The 18,754-nt window shown below is 39.2% G+C and overlaps 1 protein-coding gene across 1 annotated transcript in view; it reads right to left on the reverse strand.

Annotated features, from left to right (window-relative positions):
* The window catches only part of ME1 (malic enzyme 1), a 244,814-nt gene that overhangs the window by 201,936 nt on the left and 24,124 nt on the right, over positions 1-18,754 (reverse strand). The window contains 1 exon segment of the mRNA XM_017882627.1: positions 10,392-10,525. Within this exon segment, the coding sequence (XP_017738116.1) occupies positions 10,392-10,525 (134 nt within the window).

Here is an 18,754-nt window from a genome sequence, read left to right on the forward strand (position 1 = left end):
TTTTTTTGTTTTGAGACAGAGTCTCGCTCTGTCACCCAGGCTGGAGTGCAGTGGCACGATCTCGGCTCACTGCAACCTCTGTCTCCCTGGTTCCAGCATTTTCTCCTGCCTCAGCCTCCCAAGTAGCTGGGACTACAGGTGCACACCACCAAGCCCGGCTAATTTTTTTTGTATTTTTAGTAGACACAGAGTTTCAACATGTTGGCCAGGCTGGTCTTGAACCCCTGACCTCAAGTGCTCTGCCTGCCTCGGCCTCCCAAATTGCTAGGATTACAGGCGTGAGCCACCACACCCAGACAAGAAATATTCTTAAATATCTCAAAGAATAAAGAACCATAAACTTAATTAATATCATGTAAACATTAAAATCATTGCTGAAATAGCACAGTTTTATTTAATACTTGAAGAGACTTTATCCCTATTTTAAAAAAGATGAAAATATCACTGTAGATTTAGTTTAATATTAACTAAGTTAATAGAAATATTTCATCCTTTGACTTGCAGTATTGAATAACCAAGGGCAATGACATACAGGAAATGAGAGAATGTAACACTCATCCTAAAAATAACTAAGGTAGGGAAGTTCAAGAAACTTTTCTTTGTATCTGTGTCTTATGGCCTTTTTCTTTCTAGAGTCATTTCCGACCCAGAGTTATCTTTGTAAATATAAACCTTTTCATGTTATCTGTAACCTTCAATAGTTTATAGAATAAAACTTAAACTGCTCAGTTCAACTTAAAAGAATCTTGCAAAACTACTCAACAATCTTACCAGCCTTTTTGAATTGACTTCCATTCCCTAGAATAGTTGAAAATGCACAGAATTCTGAGTAAGAGATGCATGGATTCTAATGTTTGGGCAATTAGATAGACATAACCCAGAAAATAAACATATGGAAGACAGAGTTTAACTTCAGACATGATAAAATTAATTTGGCAATGTGGAAATTACCAATGCTAAATCAATGGTCCATTCTCAGACCTCACCCTACCTATCAGAACATTTGACAAAAGAGATATTCCTTAGGGCTCAATACACTTTCTTTCCTTGACTTCCAATCTATCATATTCTCATGGTTTTCCTCCTATCTCTGGTCATTCCTTTTCTGTTTCCTCACTGTTTTCTCCTTGATACGGTTTGGGTGTTTGTCCCTTCCAAATCTCATGTTAAAATGTAATCCCCAGTGTTGGAGGTGGGTCCTGGTGGGTATTTGCATCATGGGGGTGGGTCCCTCATGAATGGCTTAGCACCAATCCCTTGGTGATGAGTTCTTGCTCTGAGTTGATGTGAGATTTGGTTGGCACTTCCCTCCTGTCTTGCTCCTGTTTCCACCATGATTGTAAGCTTCCTGAGGCCCCACCCAGGCATTAAATAATTGGTGCCGTGTTTGTACAACCTGCTGAGCCATGAGTCAATTAAACCGCCTTTCTTTATAAATTACCCAGCCTCAGGTATTTCTTTATAGCAATGCAAGAACAGACTAACACACTCCTCTTCTCTGAAAGCTTTCTAATACTCATGTGAAATACATGAAGAAATTGTGTTGGCTTTACTTTCAAAATATACCCAAAATCTGGCTACCCTCATTGCTACCACCCTAGATCTAAATCACCATCATCTCTTGCCTGGATTATTATAACAGTCTCCTAAAAGCTGTCCCAGCCTACATTCTATTCTCAACATTGCAGCCAGTCTTTCTGAAATTATAGCTTAGATCATATGGCTCTTCTGGTCAAAAATCTCAAAAGCCTACCCTTTTCACTCATAGTATAGCAGAAGTCTTTAGTAGGCTACAAAGCCATACCTAATCCATCGCCCATTACCTCACTAACTTCCTTTCCCAATTTACCATTCTTTCCCTAGCTCATTCTGCTCTAGACACAAGTCTCCCTGCTGATTCTTGAACATGCCAGCTATAAAACGCTGTTCCTCAGATTTCTTCATGGCTAACTGCTCTACCACCTTTGATTATTTGCTAAAAACTCACCTTCTCAATAGAGGCTACCCTTATCACCCGATTCAACAATGCAAACTGGCCATACCTACCCTCAGCATTCTCAGCTCCTCTTACCCTACTCTACCTTTACTTCCCCCATCCCAAGACACTAGCCATTTTCTGTCATATTTTATAATTTACCAATTTGTATTACTATTTATGAAATTTAATAATTTATATTTAAAAATAAGCCAGGCATGGTGGTGCATGCCTGTAGTCCTAGCTACTAGGAAGGGTGAGGCAGGAGAACTGTTTGAGCCTAGGACATTGAGGCTACAGTGAGTTATGGTCACGTCAGTGCGCTGCAGCCTGGGCAATAGAGTGAGACCCTCTCTCAAAATAATAATAATTTTGGCTGGGCACGGTGGCTCACACCTGTAATCCCAGCACTTTGGGAGGCCAAGGCTGGCGGATCATGAGGTCAGGAGATTGAGACCATTCTGGCTAACATGGTGAAACCCCATCTCTACTAAAAAAAAAAAAAAAATACAAAAAATTAGCTGGGTGTGGCAGCATGCACCCATAGTCCCAGCTACCCATAGTCCCAGCTACTCAGGAGGATGAGGCAGGAGAATGGTGTGAACCCGGGAGGCGGAGCTTGCAGTGATCCAGGGTGGTGCCACTGCACTCCAACGTGGGTGACAGAGTGAGACTCTATCTCAAAAAAATAAATAAATAAAAATGAATAAAATAAAATAATAATTTAAATAATTTATGTAAATTTCATGAGCTCAGAGATCATTGCCTATAACCCCAATATCTAAAAGAATACCTGACACTGAGTTGATGTTCAATATATATTGAGGAAGACTCTGTAGCAAATATATGAAGGTCACCAGCTCTTAGCAGGTAGCTGATAAATGGCCCAGGAAAAGAATATACAGTAAGGACACAAGCAGCTAAAGGAAGATGTTATGGAACAAATGAAAGAGAAGGTTGTGAAGGAGTTTAGAAAGAAGCAACTATATACACATTGGACAAACTGAGTCAGCCTCTTTGCCCAGCCACCCCACCACATCCACTGGGTTCACGAACAAAGTGGTCATGGTTGCAGGGATAGAGGTTATGTATAGGCTCAGCAACATGGACTTTCACTCACCAAGGCCAACCTGGCTATTATAGCCACTTCTGAGTGTTCAATCTGCAGCAGAGACTAACACTGATTCCCAGATGTGGCACCATTCTCCAGGGTAATCAGCCAGCTAGCTACCTGGTGGCAAGTTCATTACATTCAACAGCTTCCATTATGGGAAGGACAACTTTTTTTTCCTGGAATAGACCCTTACTTTCTATCTAGATATGCTTTCCCTGCATGCAATGCTCCTGCCAAAGCTACTACTCATGGACTTACAAAATGCCTTATCTACCATCATGGTATTTCACACAGCATTGCTTCTGATCAAGGAACTCACTTTATAGCAAATGAAGTGTGGGGAGTGAGCCCATGCTCATGAAACTCACTAGTTTTATAATGTTTACCAACAATCTGAAGCAACTGGCTTGACAGAACAGTGGAATGTACTTTTGAAGACTCAGTTACAGTACGAGCAAAGCGGCAACACCTTGCAGAGCTGAGGCAAGGTTCTCCAGGAGGCTGTATGTGCTCTCAATCAGTGTCCAAAAAATGATGCTGTTTTTCTCATAGCCAGGATTCATAGGTCTAGGAATCAAGGGGTGGAAATGGGAATGGAAATTCTAACAACCCTAGTGTCACACTAGCAAAATTTCTCCTTTCTGCCCCTGTGACTTTATGCTCTGCTGATCTAGCGGTCTTCATTCCAAAGGGAAGAACGTTTCCATCAAGAAACACAATAATAAACCCATTGAACAGGAGATTAAGACTCCACCTGGCCACTTTGAGCACCACATGCCTCTGAATTAACAGGCCAAGAAAGGAGTTACTGTGCTGGCTAGGAAAAAATGATCCTGACTACCAAGAGGAAACTAAACTGTTACACTACAGTGGAAGCAAGAGAGAGTATGTCTGAAATACAGGTGATCCCTTAGGGTAGCTCTTAGTATTACCATGCCCTGTGATTAAAGCTAATGAAAACAACAATCCAATTCAAGCAGGATTACTAATGGGCCAGACCATTCAGGATTGAAAGTTTGAGTCACCCTCAGCAGGTAAAGAACCACAATCAGCTGAGATACTTGCTGAGGGCAAAGGGGATATGGATTGGGTCATGGAAAAAGGTAGTTATAAATACCAGCTATGACCATGTGATCAACTAAAGAAAAAGAAGACTGTAATTGCCATAAGTATTTCTTCCTTGTTTTGCTAATAATATGTACGTATACATACATAAGCAAAAATCCATATGCAAATTTCAGAAAATATAATTTTCTGCCTTCTCTTATCACCTTATCTGATAACATAAGATATACCGACTCTGCATCATAATATTTAAATACTACTAATATTACATCATAGTGTTTAAGTTAAGGAATATCGACGAGAGTAAATATCATCCAAGGATTTGGCATCTTCTTTTGAGGATAGGGTTGGTGCATTTCTGGTTGTATGCAAGACAGTTGTATTGTGTTAGCTGGAGGTATGGACTTTGTTATTGCCTTTATTCAAAGATTAAGTATGATTTGAGGAGATGCCTATGGGTGGTATCATAGTCCATTCATTTTGCTATGACAAAAATACCATAGACTAGGTAGCTTATGAACAATAGAAATTGATTTCTCATAGTTTTGCAGGCCGGCAAGCTCAAGATCAAGGTGCCAGCAGATTCTGAGCCTGATTAGGACCCAATCCACATAGACAGCACCTTCTCGCTGCATCCTCACATAAGGGAAAGGGAAAGGCAGCTTTCCTAGGCCTCTTTTTTTAAAAATTTTTTATTGTACTGTAAGTTCTGGGATACATGTGCAGAACGTGAGGTTTGTTACATTGGTATACATATGCCATGGGTTTGCTGCACCTATCAACTGTCATCTAGGTTTTAAGCCTGGCATGCACTAGGTATTCATCCAAATGCTCTCCCTCTACTTTCCCCCATCCCGTGACAGGCCCTGGTGTGTGATGTTCCCCTCCCTGTGTCTATGTGGTCTCATTGTTCAGTTCCCACTTATGAGTGAGAGTATGTGATGTTTAGTTTTCTGTTCCTCTGTTAGTTTGTTGAGGATGATAGTTTCCAGCTTATCCATGTCCCTGCAAAGGACATTAACTCATTCTTTTTTATGGCTGCATAGCATTCTATGGTGTATATGTGCCACATTTCCTTCATTCAGTCTATCATTGATGGGCATTTGGGTTGGTTTCATGTCTTTGCTAATGGTTATAGTGCTGCAGTAAACGTATGTGGGCATGTGTCTTTGTAGTAGAATGATCTATAATTATTTGGGTACATAACCAGTAATGGGATTGCTGGGTCAAATGGTGTTTCTGGTCCTAGATCCTTGAGGAATTGCCACACTGTCTTCCACAATGGTTGAACTAATTTATAATCCCACCAACAATGTAAAAGCATTCCTCTTTCTCCACAGCCTCACCAGCATCTATTGTTTCCTGATTTTTTAGTGACCACCATTCTAAGTGGTGTAGGATGATATTCCATTGTGGTTTTGATTTGCATTTCTCTGATGATCAGTGATGATGAATTTTTTTTCATGTTTCTTGGCTGCATGTCTTCTTTGGGAAGTGTCTGCTCATATCCTTTGTCCACTTCTTTTTTCTTGTATTATACACGTGCAGAATGTACAGGTTTGTTACATAGGTATACACATGCCACAGTAGTTTGCTGAACCCATCAACCCATCATCTGCCCTCCCATCATGCTATCCCTCCCCTAGCCCCCCACCCCCACATAGGCACGCGTGTGTGATGTTCCCCTCCCTGTTACCAGGTGTTGTCATTGTTCAACTCTCACTTGTGAGTGAGAACATGCGATGTTTGGTTTTCTGTGCTTGCGATAGTTTGCTGAGAATGATGGTTTCCAGCTTCACCTATGTCCCTGCAAAGGACATGAACTCACCCTTTTTTATGGCTGCATAGTATTCCATGGTGTATATGTGCAACATTTTCTTTATCTAGTCTATCACTGATGGGCATTTGTATTGGTTCCAAGTCTTTACTATTGCGAACAGTGCTGCAATAAACATACATGTGCATGTGTCTTTATAGTAGAATGATTTATAATCCTTTGGGTATATACCCAGTAATGGGATGGCTGGGTCAAATGGTGTTTCTGGTTCTAGATCCTTGAGGAATCGCCACACTGTCTTCCACAGTGGTTGAACTAATTTATTCTCCCACCAACAATGTAAAAACATTCCTGTTTCTCCACATCCTCTTCAGCATCTGTTGCTTCCTGACTTTTTAATGATCGCCATTCTAAGTGGTGTCAGATGGTATTTCACTGTGGTTTTGATTTGCATTTCTCTAATGACCAGTGATGATGAGTTTGTTTTTCATGTTTGTTGGCCGCTTAAATGTCTTCTTTTGAGAAATGTCTGTTCATATCCTTTGTCCACATTTTTTTTGTATTATACTTTAAGTTCCAGAATACATGTGAAGAACGCGCAGGTTTGTTACATAGGTATACACATGCTATGGTGGTTTGCTGCACTCATCAACCCATCGTCTACCCTCCCATCATACTATCCCTCCCCTAACCCCCAACCCCATACAGGCACCAGTGTGCAATGTTCCCCTCCCTGCATTCAGGTGTTGTCATTGTTCAACTCCCACTTGTGAGTGAGAACATGCGATGTTTGGTTTTCTGTTCTTGTGTTAGTTTGCTGAGAATGATGGTTTCCAGCTTCATCTATGTCCCTGCAAAGGACATGAACTCATCCTTTTTTTATGGCTACATAGTATTCCATGATGTATATGTGCAGCATTTTCTTTATCTAGTCTATCACTGATGGGCATTTGTATTGGTTCCAAGTCTTTGCTATTGCGAACATTGCTGCAATAAACATATGTGTGCATGTGTCTTTATAGTAGAATGATTTATAATCCTTTGGGTATATACCCAGTAACTGGATTGCTGGAGCAAATGTTATTTCTGGTTCTAGATCCTTGAGGAATTGCCACACTGTCTTCCACAATGGTTGAACTTATTTACACTCCCATCAACAATGTATAAACATTCCTGTTTCTCCACATCCTCTCCAGCAATCTGTTGTTTCCTGACTTTTTAAGGATCGCCATTCTAACTGGCATGAGATGGTATCTCACTGTGGCTTTGATTTGCATTTCTCTAATGACCAGTGATGATGTTTTTTTTTTCATATGTTTATTGGCAGCATAAATGTCCTCTTTTGAGAAGTGTCTGTTCATATCCTTTGCCCACTTGTTGATGGAGTTGTTTTTTTCTTGTAATTTTGTTTAAGTTCTTTATAGATTCTGGATATTAGCCTTTTGTCAGATTGATAGATTGCAAAAATTTTCTCCCATTCTGTAGGGTGCCTGTTCACTCCAATGACAGTTTCTTTTGCTGTGCAAAAGCTCTAAGCTCTCTGGTTTAATTAGATCTCATTTGTGAATTTTGACTTTTGTTGCCATTGCTTTTGGTGTTTTAGTGATGAAGTCCTTGCCCATGCCTATGTCCTGAATGGTATTGCCTAGGTTTTCTTCCAAGGTTTTTATGGTTTTAGGTCTTACATTTAAGTCATTAATTCATCTTGAGTTAATTTTTGTATAATGTGTAAGGAAGGAGTCCAGTTTCAGTTTTCTGCATATGACTAGCCAGTTTTCCCAACACTATTTATTAAATAGGGAATCCTTTCCCCATTTCTTGCTTTTGTCAGGTTTGTCAAAGATCAGATGGCTGTAGATATATGGAGTTATTTCTGAGGACTCTGTTCTGTTCCATTGGTCTATATATCTGTTTTGGTACCAGTACCATGTTGTTTTGCTTACTGTTGCCTTGTATAGTTTGAAGTCAGGTAGCATGATGCTTCCAGCTTTGTTCTGTTTGCTTACAATTTTCTTGGCTATGTGGGCTCTTTTTTGGTTCCATATGAAATTTGAAGCAGTTTTTTCTAATTCTGTGTAGAAAGTCAGTGGTAGCTTGATGGGTATAGCACTGAATCTATAAATTACTTTGGGCAGTATGGCCATTTTCACAATATTGATTCTTCCTATCCACGAGCATGGAATGTTCTTCCATTTGTTTGTGTTCTCCCATTTCCTTGAGCAGCAGTTTGTAGTTCTCCTTGAAGAGGTCCTTCACATCCCTTGTTAGCTGTATTCCTGGGTATTTTATTCTCTTTGTAGCAATTGTGAATGGAAGTTCATTCATGATTTAGCTCTCTGCTTGTCTATTGTTGGTGTAAAGGAATGCTTGTGATTTTTGCACGTTGATTTGGTATCCTGAGACTTTGCTGAAGTTGCTTATCAGTTCAAGGGGTTTTTGGGCTGAGAGGATGGGGTTTTCTAAGTATAAAATCATGTCATCTGCAAAAAGAGACTATTTGACTTCCTCTCTTCCTAATTGAATACACTTTATTTCTTTCTCTTGCCTGATTGCCCTGGCCAGAACTTCCAATACTATGTTGAACAGGAGTGATGGAGAGGGCATCCTTGCCTTACACTGGTTTTCAAAAGGAATGCTTTCAGCTTTTGCCCACTCAGTATGATATTGGCTGTGGGTCTGTCATAAACAGCTCTTAATTATTTTGAGATGTGTTTCATCAGTACCTAGTTTATTGAGAGTTTTTAACATGAAGGGATGTTTAATTTTATCAAAGGCCTTTTCTGCATCTATTGAAATAATCATGTGAGTTTTGTCATTGGTTCCGTTCATGTGATGGACTACGTTTACTGACTTGCATATGTTGAACCAGCCTTGGATCCCAGGGATGAAGCTGACTTGATTTTGGTAGATAAGTTTTTTGATGTGCTGCTGGTTTCGGTTTGCAAGTATTTTATTGAGGATTTTCACATAGACGTTCATCAGGGATACTGGCCTGAAGTTTTCTTTTTTGTTGTGTCTCTTCCCAGTTTTGGTATCAGGATGATGCTGGCTTCATAAAATGAGTTAGGGAGGAGTCCCTCCTTTTCGATTGTTTTGAACAGTTTCAGAATGAATGGTACCAGCTCCTGCTTATATTTCTGGTAGAATTCAGCTATGAATCCATCTGATCCTGGGCTTTTTTGGTTGGTACTCTGGCCTCTTCTTTTTAGAGTACTAATCCCATTTCATGAGGGTGCCATTTTTATGACCTAATCATTGTCCAAAGTCCTCACTTCCAAATAACATCACACTAGGGATTAGATTTCAACATATGAATTTGCAAGGGGACACAAGCATTTGGTCCATAACAAACATGGTGTATCAACATTTGGTCAAACACTATTCTGGATGTTTCTGCACAGGTGTTTTTGGATGAGATTAACATCTAAATTGGTGGACTTAAATAAATCAGATTACCCTCCAAAATGCAGGTGGGCCTCTTCCAAATGGCTGAGGGCCTTAATAGCACAGACAGACCTCCTGTCCAGCAAAAATAAATTTTGCCAGCACACTGCCTTTGGACTCAACTGCAACTCTTCCTTCAGTCTTTGGCCTGACAACCTAACTGAAGATTTTGGATTTAACAAGCCTTCTCCCTCTCCTTCTTTCTCTCTCTCTCTATCCATTTGTATTTACATTTTCATTTACACACACACACATACACACACATCCTATCAGCTCTGTTTCTTCGAAGAACCCTGGTTAATACCAATACTTATTTGACATTGAGTTGGCTACCTCTTTTAACCCTCACAACAATGTTTTCAAATAGCTATTGTTCTCTCTAATCCATTGATGAAAAAAAAACTAAGGTCTACAAAGGCTTAGTACCTTAGTAAGAAAGAGTGGAGTCAAAAGCATACAGCAAAGCAGTTACAGTCACCATGGCAGGGCCTGCAGTGGTTTGCTCAAGGATCTACTGCTAGTGAGATAAAGCCAGAATTTCAATCTAAGGTTATCTAATCCCAATGGTAGGGAAAAATATTATCTTTATCTTTGTGCAAATACAGAAACTGAATACACTACACAAAGTAAGTGACCTAAACTTGCAACCGTGTTGGAACAAAGACTGGAGGCTGGAAAAGTGTGCTTTCACCTACAATATACGTAAAGTTTGACTAAAAGTCACTCTAATCTGTTTTGTTCCATTTAGGATGGCATTTCCTGATCATTTACTTTTATGGTATCATATGATAAACATGGTCTGTCTGAGCATACAGTTTACAAAGCAAATTTTTATTTCATTCAAATGTTCCTAGAGAGAGTAAATTTTTAAAAAACATCATTGTTTACAGGCAAATTGTCCTCAAAGTTGGCTACCCTTTCCAAATCATTAAATGTTTTCATTTTCTCACCCAATAAAAAATAAACTAGGCAACTGTATAAGAGAAATATAAAAACCACCTTCAGCAATGTGTTACCTGTCAAAGTCAGAGTTCAGACGCTCAAAATTTTTTACTACTCTAAGAACCTGGATCTCCTGACTGATGAAGGAAGGTGGCAACAATCCATGAATGTTCAATTGCTGTCTCTCTTCCAGGGTAAAGGCCAAGTCCTATAGAGAAAAAAAACACACACACAATAGCATTTGAGAGGAAAGTAGACAAAAAGAATACATATAAAACCCGACAAGTATATGCAATTAAAAATCAGAAGTCTGCATCACTGGAAGCATGGCCATGTGGCTGTGAGTAAACCATGTAAGCTCTCCATATCTCAGTTTCCCTATCTGTAGAAATTAGAATACTATAATATTTCAGAGCTGTGCCACTCAGATATCATTAAGATAAAATCAGATGATGAATGGAAGGAAACTACTTAAAGACACAAAAATGAAAGAAGATATAATCATTATTACTAATGTCAGTAAATCTAAAAATAAAAAGAGAAGAGATTATTATTAGAAGAGATTTTAAAATTATCAATGTGAGTAAGACACCTGTGACCTCCTGTGATTCCACCTTTAAAATAGTTCAGGAAATGCCTTATATGATTCTGAGTTACCTGTTTCAACACTCCTCTCCCAAGTTGTAGCCTTTGATTCTTATGCACTCCTAGGCATACAAAACTTCTCACTATTGCCCATACATACCACACCCTTTTATTCTTCCATGGCACATGGTCAAGATATTCTTCCCTGTTTCTCTGCCCTTCATGCCTTACCTCAAATGCTTCCTCCTCTCTAAAGCCTCAGTATATCCATTACAACCCTATTATTATACCTATGTTATCTGTTTACATGAACATTGATTGTATAAAACAAATGATAATAACAAACTATGAAGCTCAAAAACATGAAAACTAAATAGAAATTATGCGTTGATGCATAAACCACAATGGACCTAAGATATGTGCTGGCATATAATACAAGACAAAGTAATATCAGAGCAGCTACCATAGTCATTAAGAAAGTGATCTGGTAGATTAGGATAAGAAGTCCCTCTGGAGAGGCCTTCAATTGGAGACACTGAAGCCCAAGAGACTTCTTTATCTAGACTATGACTGCTGTTCCTCTGGGTTCAGTAAAAGCACACCAATATGATATGATAGTTGGTGTTATGGTGTGAACATTTGTGTCCCCCAAAATTCACATTGAAATCCTCACCCCCAAGGCGATAGCTTTAGGAAGAAGGGTCTTTGGGAGGTGATTAGAGCCGACCCCTCAAGAATAGGATTATTACCCTTACAAAAGGAACCTCAGAGAGCTTTTCACCCCTTCTGCCATGCGAGGACACAGCAAGAAGACCACTGTCTACAAATCAGGAAGCAGACCCCTCACCAGACACCAAATTTGCAGTACCTTGATGTTGAACTTCCCAGCCTCCAGAGCTGGGAAAAATAAATTTATTTTGCTCATAAGCCACCCAGTACATGGTATTCCATTACGGCAGCCTGAATGGACTAAGATAGTTGGTTTTGCTCATTGTGACTACTGCTATCTCTAATCAACCTGGATGGGTAAGAATGTGTTCACTAACTTTGCACTGAGTGATTCTACAATGATTCCTCTGTCCCTGAAAGCTTCTTGGAATGACAGAATAGTGACTCTTGAGTACTTACAAAATGTATTACTTAGGAGAAAGGAGAGACAATTTGGTTCATCCCACAGGGAGATGACAAACTTTCATTGATTAGGAATAAACATGTCCAACCCCAGGAAGTTTGTGAAAGAGGTCAATGAATGAATAATTCCTCTCTTTCTTCTAATTTTTCATACAGGTATACCCATTAATTCATGTCACTGATGGAAAGGTTTGTGTTTAATTAGCCTCCTGGGTTGAGGGCCAGACTGAAGAGAGACAAATTAATCCACTGAATGATGCCATGATAGAGCTCTCTGAAATAACTGCAAGAGCTAGCTGGGACCAATAGCTCCAGAATCTTCAGTGCAAGAAGCAGTGTACAACCTTCAATTCTCATAAGGTCTCTAAGTGCTATCACCACAGCTGGTGTCTAGTTGCAAGATATTTTTCATTAGCAGCCATTCTCATAGCTGCAAACGCCCCCGCTGTTACAGTTGGGCATCCTCTGAAGTTTCAATATGTGTGGACAGGAGCAGAATGGTCCCTTTCCAAGAGGAAAATCCAGCTTGTTCAACTGTCTGAACCAATCACCCTCTCTTGGACCTAAATGGCAGACGGTACAATCTGTCAGTCCTTTGCCCAGCAGTTCCAGCTGGCACCAGGAGACATTTGTGGTATTGCCTAAACTCTTTGCTTGCCATTTACTTTTTTACTTATGGTTCACATCCCCACAACAGAATGAAAACTTCACAGGGCCACAGAATTTTGTTTTCTTCACTGCTTTCTCCCTAGTGCTTACAACAGTGCCTGACATAATTAGAACTCAGTAATTTGTTGCACATAAAATTTTAACATAGTCAATAGAATATTTATAATTCATTAGAATGTATTATAGAAAATTTAGAATTCATAGAAAATGTCAAATATTCAAATTTTGAGACATTAAAATTTTTTAAATCTATTACATTGCTGCTCAAAAACCTGATTAGCACATTCATTCTGATCAAATTACTTTCAAAATTCAAAGCAACAAGAGATATTTGTATGAAAAAGTAATTTATAAAATGGAAGACAAACTTCACTTGTTAAATATATAACTGGGAAGACAACATTTAAGTCAAAATGTCATGAAATAACTCCTTGGAAGGAGATAAAACTATGGACAGTAATACATTTGAAAAGAAAGAAGAGAAAACTCAGATTTTATCTAACTAGAAAATGAAAAGGGGAAGGAAAGCTGGCTAAAGTCTCAAAAATATACAAATATATGTGAAGAAGCAGTAAACTTCTGAGTGTTATGCCTTGAAAATCTGCCCAAAAACATAATAATCAAAATATAATATTTTGATAAGTCTTGTGAGAAGTACTAACATATGCTCTTTCATTCCCTGAATAATGGCACTTAACATTTATTGCTATAGTTAGCCAGTCTTTTCACATAAATTTTCCAATGGTCTGTTCTGAAACTGATTCCTAAATCTAACAATTCTCCATATCTTATGCCATGTAAATAATAATGTCATCTAGAAATCTTTTTATATTCTTTGATGTTTAGTAACTACAAACTCCAAAACACTGTTAGCCAAATTTTCTAAGACATACTAAAGTGCTAATTCAATTCTTTTAAAAACAACAGCAACAAAACCTAGGGCTTAGAAATTTAGGGAACTGGACCAAGTTAAAGTCCTAGGATTGGGGAGAAAAACAGTCCTATGGGCCAGTCGCGGTGGCTTACACATGTAATCCCAGCACTTTGGGAGGCCAGGGCAGGTGGGAGTTTGAGACCAGCCTGGCCAATATGGTGAAACCCCATCTCTACTAAAATTACAAAAATTAGCCGGGCATGGTGACATGCACCTGTAGTCCCAACTACTTGGGAGGATGGGGCAGAAGAATTGCTTGAACCTGGGAAGCAGAGATTGCAGTGAGCTAAGATAGCAGCACTGCACTCCAGCCTGGATGACAGAACAAGACTCTGTCTCAAAAAAAAAAAAAAAAAAAATTAAAAAAAAAAAAAAAAAAACTAGTCCTATGATTGGTGATAGACATTCTATCCCTTTTAACCCTTTATAAGTTAAAAGAACATCAACAGGCCGGGCGCGGTGGCTCAAGCCTGTAATCCCAGCACTTTGGGAGGCCGAGACGGGCGGATCACAAGGTCACGAGATCGAGACCATCCTGGCTAATACGGTGAAACCCCGTCTCTACTAAAGAATACAAAAAACTAGCCGGGCGACGAGGCGGGCGCCTGTAGTCCCAGCTACTTGGGAGGCGGAGGCAGGAGAATGGCGTGAACCTGGGAGGCGGAGCTTGCAGTGAGCTGAGATCCTGCCACCGCACTCTAGCCTGGGCGACATATTCATTAGAGATCTATTTTGTAGAAATTTATAGGCAGGTCAGTCATGTCTAAAGTTTGAAGTAAAATATTTCGAAGAATTTTTACCTTAGCATTATCCTGCAGGGCCTATCCAACAAAGGATAATTAACTCAAATTATACATGCAAGTTCTAACTTTCATTTGATTTCTATCAAGTCTTTCATGTAGTTGAAAATACTAGACGTCTATATACATGTGTGTATATATATACCTAATATATATATATACCTAATATATATACACACTATATATATATATATATATATATATATATATATATATATATATACACACACACCTAATATATATATATTAGGTTTCCAAACCACCTGTACATCTAATTCTCTAAAGGCATCCTCATATATGCTAAGTTTGACCCTGGTTTTTCTCCTTTTTGTCTTTTCTTTCCTGTCCCTATTCCTTATAAAACCTTTGGACTAGATCCCTAGACAGCAGAATGGTACGTTGTTTCACTGCTGAGGGCAGCAAACAGGACAACTGTTCGTCTGGACTGTGCTAATTAATTTATGTATATCTTCTTGAGAAAACCGAGACTATCAAGCAGAAATGAAAAGAAAATTCCTGACATGACAAAGGACTTGTATTAGAAACGATATTTGCAGGGAGCAAGCATAACTGAGAAAGAAACTTTGTCCTGAGTAATTTATCAGAAACTATTTTCATAAAAACAGAACAAATATAGTATGTATTCTGCACTAACGATCCTTAATATTTCCAATGAACGACTTTCTTTTTTCCCTGAAAAATTACTAAATCAAGCTGAACTGCAAAGAAAAAAAAAAAAAGGAAATCTTTATCTTATTCACAAAGATCTTTAAGACAGTTAATCTATACATGTATGAAAATTCATTATGGTAACAGAACTTATAATTTAAATGTTTGAGGCTATGATTATATTATGGCAGAGATGGTTTGTGTGTTCTGTGTAACTGGTGTAATCCCTAGTGTCTAGAATAATACCTGTGTGGCACTTCACAGGCAATCAACAAAAATGTGTTGGATTAACTAACTAATGATTAATTAATTATACTTGTTACAGTACATTTCAGAGAACACAAGGCAGAAAAGTGAATAAGGAAGGTTAAAAATGGTAGAGAAGCAAATGGAAAGTAATAATTGCAAATATTTTGAAACAACAAAAGTCCTTCAACTGGTAAATGGATAAAACTAAGGTATATCCATACACTAAAATATTACCCAACAGTAAAAGAAACAAACTATTGATACACAAAATATAGATGAATCTTAAATGCATTATGTTAAGTGAAAGAAGCCAGACTCAGAAGGGTACATACTGCATGATTCCATTTATATGACATTCTGAAAAAGCAAAATTATATGGGTAGAAAAAGATGAGTAGTTGCCAGGGACTGGGAGTGGAAAAAAGGGGTTGACTTCAAATAGGAGGCAAAAAAAAAAAAATGTTTTCAGTGATAGAACCATTCCTTTTTGTGGTGCCGGTGAAACAACATTGTATATTTGTCAAAACTAATAGAACTGTACATCAAAAAGTAAATTTCATTATATTGAATTTTATTAGGCTCTATAGAGTCAATTCAGTAACTAATATTCTCTTTACTTAAAAAGAAATATAATTACAATGACAAAAAATTGTTTAGCAAATTATTGATATATTTCATATTCCACCACCCAGGCTCAAGTGGTCCTCCTGCTCAGTCTCCCAAGTAGCCAAGACAATAGGCATATACCAACATGCTCAGCTAATTGTTTTTGTATTTTTTGGTAGAGACTGGGTTTCACCATGTTGCTCCAGACTAGTCTCGAACTCCTGAGCTCAAGCGATCTGTCTGCCTTGGCCTCCCAAAGTCCTAGGATTACTACACAATCAAATAAAGCAAAGAATATTTTAGGCCACGCACAGTGGCTCACACATCCAACCTAAAATATTCTTTAATATGATTGTCTTTAAATCCTTTATGAAAATTTTTCTTAATTTTTTATTTCAAATGAATTATAGATATTTTATTAATGTGACTTTGCAAACAATATGGTAGATCTATCTTAAAATTATTTCTTCATATCAACAAAGTTTTAGAATTAATTTTAATGCTAATTTGGGGACAAATTATTTATATATAAAGAGTACAGGAAAAGGATCCTTTATATTTTTATTATTTATTATTCTGAAATAGAGATAAAATTGAGCTTGTTTTAAGGTTCACATTTTCAATTTATTAACATAGTTTATGTGCATATTTTACATCCACATTAAGAGAAGCGATACTAATTTGTCCTGAACACATTCTTGAAGGGTTCTTTCCTCCAAGGTTTCTACAGGGTCAAAAATTGTTCTTTGGAAATGTTTATTTTTAAATTCTAATTGACAATATAGATAATTTCTAGAATTGGCTGGGCATGATGCCACACACCTGTAATCCCAGTACATTGGGAGGGTAAAGCAGAATGATGACTTGAGCCCAGGAGGGCAAGTCCAGCCTGGGCCACACAGGAAGATACTACCTCCACAAAAAAATAAAAATAAATTAGCCAGGTGTGGTGGTGTATGCCTGTGGTCCCAGCTACTCAAGAGGCTGAGGTGGAGGGGGGCTCCCAAGATGGCTGAATAGGAATAGCTCCAGCCTCCAGCTCCCGGCATGAGCGACACAGAAGACGGGTGATTTCTGCATTTTCAACTGAGGTACTGGGTTCATCTCACTGAGGCATGTCGGACAGTCAGTGCTGGTCAGTGGGTGCAGCCCAATCAGCGAGAGCTGAAGCAGGGCAAGGCATTGTCTCACGTGGGAAGCACAAGGGGGAAGGGAATTCCTTTTCCTAGCTAAGGGAAACTGAGACACACAACACCTGGAAAATGAGGTAACTCCCACCCTAATACTGCACTTTTCCAAGGGTCTTAGCAAACAGCACACCAGGAGATTATATCCCATGCCTGGCCCAGAGGGTTCCACACCCACAGAGCCTCCCTCATTGCTAGCACAGCAGTCTGAGATCTAACTGCAAGGTGGCAGCGAGGCGGGGGAGAGGCCCCCACCATTGCTGAGGATTAAGTAGGTAAACAAAGCCACAGGGAAGTTTGAACTGGGTGGAGCCCACCACAGCTCAAGGAGGCCTGCCTGCCTCTGTAGACTCCACCTCTGGGGACAGGGCATAGCTAAACAAAAAACTGCAGAAACCTCTGCAGACGTAAATGTCCCTGTCTGACAGCTTTGAAGACAGCAGTGGTTCTCCCAGCATGGAGGTTGAGATCTGAGAATGGACAGACTGCCTGCTCAAGTGGGTCCCTGATCTTTGAGTAGCCTAACTGGGAGACATCCCCCACTAGGTGAAGACTGACACCTCACACCTCGCACGGCTGGGTACACCTCTGAGGCAAAGTTTCCAGAGCAAGAATCAGACAGCAACACTTACTGTTCAGCAATATTCTATCTTCTGCAGTCTCTGCTGCTGACACCCAGGCAAACAGGGTCTGGAGTGGACCTCAAGCAAACTCCAACAGACCTGCAGCTGAGGGTCCTGACTGTCAGAAGGAAAATGAACAAACAGAAAGGATACCCACAACAAAACCCCATCAGTATGTCACCATCATCAAAGATCAAAGGCAGATAAAACCACAAAGATGGGGAAAAAGCAGTGCTGAAAAGCTGGAAATTCAAAAAATCAGAGCGCATCTCCCCCTGCAAAGGAACGCAGCTCATCGCCAGCAACGGAACAAAGCTGGACGGAGAATGACTTTGACAAGTTGAGAGAAGAAGGCTTCAGTCGATCAAACTTCTCAGAGCTAAAGCAGGAACTACATACCCAGCACAAAGAAGCTAAAAACCTTGAAAAAAGAATGGATGAATGGATAACTAGAATAACCAATGCAGAGAAGTCCATAAACGAACTGATACAGATGAAAACCATGACACGAGAACTATGCGACAAATGCACAAGCTTCAGTAACCAACTCAATCAACTGGAAGAAAGACTATCAGTGATTGAAGATCAAATGAATGAAATGGAGCAAGAAGAGAAGTATAGAGAAAAAAGAGTAAAAAGAAATGAACAAAGCCTCCAAGAAATATGGAATTATGTGAAAAGACAAAATCTATGTCTGATTGGTGTGCCTGAAAGTGACAGGGAAAATGGAACCAAGTTGGAAAACACACTGCAGGATATTATCCAAGAGAACCTCCCAACCTAGCAAGACAGGCCAACATTCAAATTCAGGAAATACAGAGAATGCCACAAAGATACTCCTCGAGAAGAGCAACTCCAAGACACATAATTGTCAGATTCACCAAAGTTGAAATGAAGGAAAAAATGTTAAGGGCAGCCAGAGAGAAAGGTCGGGTTACCCACAAAGGGAAGCCCATCAGACTAACAGCAGATCTCTCGGCAGAAA

Source organism: Rhinopithecus bieti, unplaced genomic scaffold (genome assembly GCF_001698545.2).
Source record: "Rhinopithecus bieti isolate Rb0 unplaced genomic scaffold, ASM169854v2 scaffold_13551, whole genome shotgun sequence".
In the NCBI taxonomy this organism is placed as follows: domain Eukaryota; kingdom Metazoa; phylum Chordata; class Mammalia; order Primates; family Cercopithecidae; genus Rhinopithecus; species Rhinopithecus bieti.